The sequence below is a fragment of the Grammomys surdaster genome, unplaced genomic scaffold (genome assembly GCF_004785775.1).
Source record: "Grammomys surdaster isolate TR1022 unplaced genomic scaffold, NIH_TR_1.0 751, whole genome shotgun sequence".
Lineage (NCBI taxonomy): Eukaryota > Metazoa > Chordata > Mammalia > Rodentia > Muridae > Grammomys > Grammomys surdaster.
The window spans coordinates 149,628-158,234 of NW_021605170.1; the positions used below are offsets into that span (position 1 = coordinate 149,628).

The following is an 8,607-nucleotide window of genomic DNA, read 5'->3' on the forward strand; positions in this document are numbered from 1 at the left end:
TAAAGAATTGTGTTGGAATTTTGATGGGAATTACATTGAATCTGTAGGTTGTAATAGGTTTTCCACCTATGTAGTATAGGCCAGATTAGACCATATTAAAAGTAGTTAAAAGCAGGTTTATTAGATGCAGCATCTGAGCTGGTTCACCAGTCCCAAGGAATAGGGCTAGGGAAATTGAGCACCTGAACTAAGGCAAGTGGATTTCATAGGTCTTATCAAGGGGTAATGATGTATCATCTAGGATTGTGCCCATATAGTCAAAAGCCAAACCTCTGGGTGGGCATTCTTGGGTGGCTTTCTGGAAATGCAGAGGCGTGGTGTGGAGATGTGTTAGCCCAGAGTTTTCTCCCTGCAGGCAGGGTTGAAGGAAGAAGAACAGATGAGGCTTCCCAGCTTGTGAGGTGGGGGAGGAGGAGCAGGGGTTCCAACCAAACAGATTGCTGTTGGTAAGACGGTCATTTTTTTTTAAAGATTTTTATTTATTTTATGTATATGAGCACACTGTTGCTGACATACTAGAAGATGGCATCAGATCCAATTATAGATGGTTGTGAGCCACCATGTGGTTGCTGGGAATTGAACTCATGACCTCTGGAAGAGCAGCCAGTGCTCTTAATTGCTAAGCCATCTCTCCAGCCCAAGATGGTCATTTTTACTATGTTAATCCTATTGATCCATAAGCATGGGAGATCATTCCATCTTCTGATACCTTTAATTTCTTTCTTCAGAGAAGTTTTGTCATAGAAGTCTTTCACTTGCTTACTTACCCCAAGATACTTTATATTATTTATGGCTGTTGTTGAATGGATACTTGTATCAAAATATGTTTGCAAATTCATAGGCCATATAGCTAGGTTCATTCCCTGAGTAGCTAATATCTTAACATAATCCATTTATCTATACTAATCTACATTCTGCCACATGGCTGGTTACCTCTGTTCTAGCACCATGTGTTCATCCCCTCACATCTTCCCCAGAAACTCCCTTGTACCTGGCTCTATCCCAAAATCTTCTGCCTACGAGATGTCCCACCTTCTATTTACCCTTTCCATGGGTTTTTTTTTTAAATTAACAGATGATGCATCCATACAATACACAAGATATTCTCTCTACAGTTTCCCCATTTAGTCCAATAAAAAGCTCTTTTTCTTAGAATAATAAACTATATACAATAATAATTATGAAAACTATTACATAAGATTTACATTCACAATATCCAGTTCATGTGTATTTGGCAACTTAGGAAAAAGTACTCTATTATCTATCCTATCTTGATTAGTTCAGACTTCTGTACCTAAATCATTTTCTATTATGACTTGTATTACCAACCCAAAAACATCTTCTTAAATCTTAAACAACTTAAGTTTAATTGTGAGACTATAACTATTTAGTCTTCAACCCCATCAGAGACTTAAAAATGAATAAGTATTACCTGAGTGTGAAGGAAGTACAGAGCAAGCAGCTTCCAAAACTATAGAAATGACAGAAACAGCCGGATGCCTGGGCAACTACCCAAATTTTCTCTATAATCTTGGAGCATCCATCTTCAGCCTTCTAGCCCAGTATATAAAAGACATATTTGTGGAGCAGGAATTATGAAGGACTGCTTACTCTGTCTTGGCACAGCTTGGCAGTTGACTTGCCTGCATCCAAGTCTGCCCATTTTGGTAGCATTCTGTTGGCAGAGAAAAGGCAGTTGTTGCCTAGTGGCAGCTTGGTACATTTGAAGCAATCTCCAAATTGAGGTTCTTCTATGATCATCGTCCTCTTTACAGCAGAAATGTGGTAATGCCAGGAGCTGACATGTCTCATTGTCAAAAAGGCCTGAAATCAGTAAAACATCTTTAAATGTCACATTCTGTAGGTCTCTGAGGTTTTTGAAGACAAGTTATCAGAATAAGCAAATGTTGCTTGTTTCTAGCTATTTACTATCTGTTCAACCTACGAAGTAAATTTCTGTGATAAACTAAAATAGTATCTTGACCCGTCCGTTTGGATCAGTCAACAGGGTCTAGCAAGAGAGAGAGTGGGGATGGAGGAGCAAGAGACGCGAAGAATGGAGACAGGACAGAGGGTCTGGTCAAGTCCCGTTTACTGAAAGGAAATCCTGGGTATATATAAGCACAAGCAGGGGAATGCAGCTGAAGACACTTTACCACATGCACCTTGCAGCTGGGGCACTAAACAACAAAACAAGATATGTGAGAAAAACAAGATGTTTATCAGAGTGTGCTCAGCTGTTGTAGGCTGTTGAAAACAAGTCTCTTGTCAGGGTATATGGCCTGAGATGGCTGCAAAGATAATAGCTGCTTTCTGCTAGGAGTCTGCTCCCAACAGTATCTGATATGATCATGAGTTTAATTGACTATTACTCACATTACTTAATTATCCTAAGTAGTTGGTAATAGCAACTTTCAAAAAGACTAGAACTTCACACTGCATTTTTAAATAGGTGACTTATGTCCAATACCTGATATAGGAGTAGAGACATAATATGTAGTATGTTGTAACAAAAATAACCTTAATTTATGTATCAAGATATACCAATGTACATAAAAATAACCTTAATTTATGCATCAATATACAAAAATCTATATCAATGTAAGATTATTGGCTTATAGAATGTCCTTTAGTTTTGGTTTAAGAGTAGATTCAATAATCTACTGTTTTATTTCTATTATTCCTATAGCTCCTTGTATCTCTCCTTTTTTTCTTTTCAAACTTTTCTCCCTACATAAAAAAGAAAAGATAGAAAAAAGAGAAAAATCCCTGAGTCTTACCTCCTATAACTTGTCTTCTCACTGAGCAAGACCATTTAATAACTTGTAACCAACCCCTTTTTAATGATAAGCATCCATCTCCCACAGAATAACCAAAACCAACCACCCTACCTTATGAGAATGGGGTGTCACTCTCTTTAAATGGGTTCTTGCTGATTTGCGGGGTATAGTTGGGGCCAAAGTAAATTGGGAAAATGTTCAAGTCCTAAGAAGGCTAGCTGTAACATTTGTTGTCCAGTCTCTGTATGCTGTGAAAATGTAGGCTTAAATGAAGTCTTGATTGGAACAGTCTGAAAGCCTGAATCAAGTGAGCCAGCTACTTTGAAGTTGTCCTAGAAGCAAGTCTTCTAAGAAAACAAACATTGAGGCAGTCTAATGTAGGATCAGGCAGGATGCTGGAACAATATGCCTCAGTATTTCAGCATCTCCAAGGGTGAATCTTGTCAGGGCTGTTTTTCTGGTTGATTTTCTCTGTGACCATAAAGCTTTCAGAGGTAATACATGTTTCTGTATTAATATATGTATGGAATGTGCACAGATCAGTTAAAGATTATCCTTTGCTCTCTGATTGAGTAGATGAGAAGCATCTGTCTTCCTTAAGTTAGTTTAGACTGTATAACCAAACTGCAATATAAATCTCCATCCAAGTCATACCAAAGGATGGCATGTAACAATAAGTTATAAGGACTCTGTAGCCTGCAAGATTGGTGGACAGGATACTCTGACAAGGGGAAGGGGCAGTGTGTGGTAGGCATTGCGGTGGCTGGCATGGCTTCTGGTGGAGCAGGGAGCTTTTACTAGAGATGTGAGTCATATATGGTGAGGAGGAGAAGAGAATTGGTTGGGAGTAGACTGCACAGACACTGAGGGAGTGAGAGTAGTTCATGGGTGGCAGGGATGGGGCTTACCTGGGGTTCTGGCAGCTAGTGTGGCCTCTAGTAGAGCAGGAGGCTTCCACTTCCAAAGTTGTGGGCCAGGATATCCTGGAAGGAGTCTTAATCAAATAGTAAGAATTTTTCCATCTCTTAGTATCTTAGCTTATTTTTAAGAAAAATAAGCATCAGTGGCTAGAAAAATAGTTTAGTGGGTAAGAATGCTTGCTGTAAAAGCATGAGAGTATTAGTTTGGATCCCTACCACCCATTTAAAAGCCAGGTATTGCCACCAGCACCTCTGTAAGCATCTATATTCCCAGTACATTTTGCTGTGTGTGTGTGACTTGCCTTTTCCATAATCCATTCAGTTCGAATTTTCCAGAATATAGTCTTTTCAGACAGGCTTCTTTGACTTCCTGTTATATACTATGGTTCTCCTGTGTCTTTTCCAGACCTGACAACTCATTTGTTGTAGTGTTTAATAATATTTCACTATACAGATATATCATAGTTTCTCATTTACTTACTGAATGACATCCTGAATGTTTTCAAGTTTGTCAACTATTAAAAAGCTGATATTGTCTGCTATAGATGTTGTGTGAACATGGATTTTATAACTCTTTAAATACAGAGGACCCTGATTACTGTGGTCATATAGAAAGAACATGTTTAGATTCCTAAGACACTGTCAAGCTGTCCTTCCAAGTGACTTGTCTTTTCTAACAGCTAACAAGGAAAGATATCAAAGGGAATAAGAACAAAACAACATAACATATAACCCAAATCTAACTACAGCAAAAGTTACCTTAAGTGGGATAGACTAAATGCTCCAGGGAAAAAGTCAGAAATTGTCAGACTAGCATAAAAATCCTGCTTACATTCTGTCTATAAGAAATATATTGAATTCAAAGCAAAAATAGGTGAAGGGAAACTTACAGAGCAGACATCATACAAACAGCATCCAGAAAGGAACTAGAGTGGTTTTTATTCATAGTTAGACAAACTAAATTTTAAGATAACAATATTACTAGTAGCAAAGGGACATTTTATGATGTCAAATGCTTACTATAATAGGAAGATTAAACAATTACTGTAAACAACAAACCCAAGTATATAATGAATTAAAGAGAAATCCAACAACTATAGTTTGGGTATTTCAATATTCTATTCTCTATAATTGATAAGACACTAACTATGCAATTACTAGAAAGTTAGAAGACTCGAAGAAATTTAGCCAAATTAACTTATAAAAAAATTATATAGCAATATCACCTGACAATAGAAGAGTGTAGATTCTTTTTAAGCACAAATGGGGCATTCTTCTGGAGGTGCTTTTCAGGCCTTCATATGTGGCTATTTAGTATTTACTGATCACCTGTGTACCACAGGTATTCATTCTGGCCCTCCCTGACTAACCATTGGCCAGCAGAACAGACACCATGGCTCAGGAGCATCCCTATGAGACTAAAATTCAGCTGGCCTGATTGGTTCTGGTCCCAACTACTGACATCAAGCTGCCAATTTATTTGAATTGTTCATATTATGACCAAGTTGAAAAGTGCATAAGTACAAAGATAGAACAAAAGACACATGTCCCTTCTATGGCACTCAGAAGGACTTGGGGTACTTAATGGACCATAGTCACACCTAGAAAACTGCCTAGAGTCAGAAGATCTGTGGTTGCATGTGCCACTTGATACTGGTCTCACAATGAAGACATGGCCACACCTTTAGAGAAGCACCAGAAGGTATGATCTGGTACTGTGACACACTAATGCTATACAGTGTGCTTTATCCTCTCCACAGGCAGTGTCTCCTGCCGGGGACCCCAGCATCTCAGCTTGACACCCAGCCATGCAAACATGACAAAGGCTATCAGGTAAGTCCTCATTAAGGCAAAACATAAGACAAACAAAACCTCTAGCCAGTATTGAAACTGACAAGTTGTCTCTTAATCCTGTATGTCCTTGGAGAAGGTTGTGTTGTATGTTGCACTTTATAATTTGCATTTTTAATCCAAGGTATGACTTAGAGACCTCAAAAAGAAGTAGTGAATAGATGCACAGTAGCTCTTTAAATGAGTAGGCTAGGGTCACAGATGTTTCCAGTAAAAGCCAAGACGTAAATAATTTTAATTTTCATGCAGCTTCTCAGCTTTGCCTTTGAATGAGAAATGTGACAAGAGGAGTAGAAGCTAGCAGACTGACTGTGTCCCCATAAACACTTCACAGAAGCAGAGACAGCCTGGCTTGGCCCATAGCTGTGGTGTACCAGTTCTAATAACACATCTTTCACTCAGCTACATCTTTTTACATGGACAGGTAGGAAACTCCCAGTGTCTGTCACACACATTTTGAGCATCAAAGGCCAGTCTCCATAAGGCAAGCCCTCCTCTTTCAGCTGCTTCATAGGCCTTTGAACATTCTACAGGCCATGATCAAGTCTGCATTTTACTGCCCTCCTCCAGATACCCCAGTTTCAGTAAGCACATTGCTTAGTCTATGTAGCCATGTGTGCCCCTTGGGTCCTGGGGTCATTTGCCTTTGTCTGTTGCTTGATGTACCTGATAAGAAGTCTTTGCCTACCCTGAGAACCTTCTCCCTCCGTTGATGTTGGCTCAACTTGAATCACCAACCTTACCTCATTCTCTACTGGCTTTTGTACCCCCTGGTTGGTAGAATATTGTGTTTTTACTGCAGTCCCAGTACCCAGTTTCTGGCCCCTCTGAACTGTGTGGTTATACACATAGAGCATGTATGTTGATGAGTATCTGGGCTCTGTTTGAATCACCTGTGGTAAGATAGCAACAGAGGTAGTTATCTAGAGATTGTTACAGAAAGGCCAGAGAAAAGCAAACATGGACATGTGCTATGTTTTTTGTGGAAGGCAAGAAATATTGATGGTTTATTCTGAATAACTCTGTGGACTCTGGACTTACTGGCAGTCCATGCTCATCAAGAATACATAGGCAAGAGAAAAGTTAATATCTGTGAATTTGAAAAGGGAAAATAGGGATGTAGGCAAGTAGGTTTGCGTGTGAGAAGTGTGCCCACAAGCAAGCTATTCATAAGTTACAGAAATTAGCTGCTCCAGGATGTGCAATGTCTCCAGGAGCTACAAGGTTATAGCATGTCCAAAAACCATAAAAATCTATAAAAAGTAGAGATTAGCAAAGAAGAGGAATCCAATCAGCTGAAAATAACACCATGCTGAGTACAGCCTGTAAGCTAGGTCTGGGCAGCACATGTGAGCCAAGACTCATCTTTCTGGAGGCCATAGTCAAAAACATTATCTGGACAAGTTTGCCAAGTTTTCAGAACCTTCAAAGTGCTAAGGATGGAACCTGTAACCCTTGGAGACTAAAGGATGAACAGAGGAGAAGCTACAGGGTAGCCTAAAGAAGCAAGATGGTACTACATGGTGAGAAGGTGCTAGAACTGCCTAGAATTGCTGGAAGCGATTGGGGAAGGTAGAGTGAGGTAGCTTCCAGAAACAGATAGATACAAGCTGAAGCATGCTGCAATGACAGAGCAGGACTTTGGTCAACATCTGTACAGCAAGGCCCTAAGTTCGCTGACAGAACAAAAGCAGCCTCCTGACTGGTCCTGTTCACCACCTTCTCAGCCTAGAGCAGGCCTCATTCATCCTGAGTGCGCAGAACATGTTTTTCATCAACAGATGACCTTTAAGGCCACACAGTAGTAAGTGCTTGGATAACCATGTTACCAGAGATATAAAGAACATTTGTGACTTTGTTTTTGTTTAATTTGTTAGAGTCCCACCATTGCAGGTGCCCTACAAGGAACTGTCATCACCTCCAGCATCACAGCTATCCAGCAGAGCAGCACAAGGGCCTTCCCCGAGCATTAGCGGTTCATGGACAGGACCACCTCGGCAGCCCATAAGCATCTCTGGCCTGCTGCAGAGACAGTGTGCAGGCAAGTGCTCAGCCGGCTTTTCCATCCCAAGACTTCTCTCAGAAGAGTGCATATATGAGATGTTTGTGTAGATACATGTGGCGAAGGCAAACATGAAGCCTCACACTCCTGCCTGCCGGTGCTGGCTCCTGTCATCATGACAGGTTTTACATTAGTCATCAGTACTCTGAAAAAACTAACCTGACATGAAATTTTTAAAAACACAGTTAACTCTTTTTTTTTCCAACTTATTTTTCTTACTTGATATTTGCATTCTTTTTTCTTCAGCAGTGTAGAATTAAGATGTCATGCCAAAACTCACATCTCTCTTTACATCTCTTAATGCTTCCTACAGGGTCAGCATCCCCTAGGGGGGTGGACACTGAGAAGATGAGCCCATTCTTGCCTTCCACACCTGCAAATCTATGCTCTGTAGCCAGCCCCTGGCATGTGTGCATTCGTCGGTAAATACCACTGTAGAGTTCATTCTAGAGAGATGATGTAAGTAAATAAAGTAGCTTTCTGATTAAGCCGCTGTCTGGATAGCCTTGTGGGATTTTTTGGCTGTTGTATTCTTCCTGGTACTCTAAGAACTCTCCTAAACATGAGTGTGGAGCCAAAGGGAGCAGCCACCTGGGGCTCACTATCAGGGATCCCCAGATGCAGCTCTCTGGGATTCACGTCTGCCAGGCTTGTGCCCACAGCATAGTGTATGTACACATAACATTCCCCATAGAGAGCCAATAATTCAGGGCAATTCCATTTCTTCCTTGTGCTATGAGTCTCCAATGACATAGTTTTGTTATTCAGGGCTTGTGCCAGCTACTGTGTGGTGTTATGTATCATTGACAGATCTCTGCAGAGCTGTATTCTACCCTAAAGTTCTACCCAAGTTGCAGGTGAGGCCTAAGGGCATAAAACTGTTGCTCTAATGGAGAGTGGACCCTTCCTATGGGAGGCATTTGGCACTCATAGGTAAGTGGCACACACTCAGTCCTAGTCCTTGCATCTCTCATAATTCAACACCACAGGAACT

At 40.5% G+C, this 8,607-nt stretch overlaps 1 protein-coding gene across 1 annotated transcript in view; it reads left to right on the forward strand.

Annotated features, from left to right (window-relative positions):
- Rnf212 (ring finger protein 212) overlaps positions 1-8,102 on the forward strand; it is a 45,587-nt gene extending 37,485 nt beyond the window's left edge. The window contains exons 10-12 of the mRNA XM_028782423.1: positions 5,461-5,533; positions 7,429-7,592; positions 7,927-8,102. Of these exons, the coding sequence (XP_028638256.1) occupies positions 5,461-5,533; positions 7,429-7,592; positions 7,927-8,039 (350 nt within the window). The 3' untranslated portion in view covers positions 8,040-8,102. The remainder of the gene's footprint in view (positions 1-5,460; positions 5,534-7,428; positions 7,593-7,926) is intronic.
- The last annotated feature ends 505 nt before the right edge of the window (positions 8,103-8,607 follow it).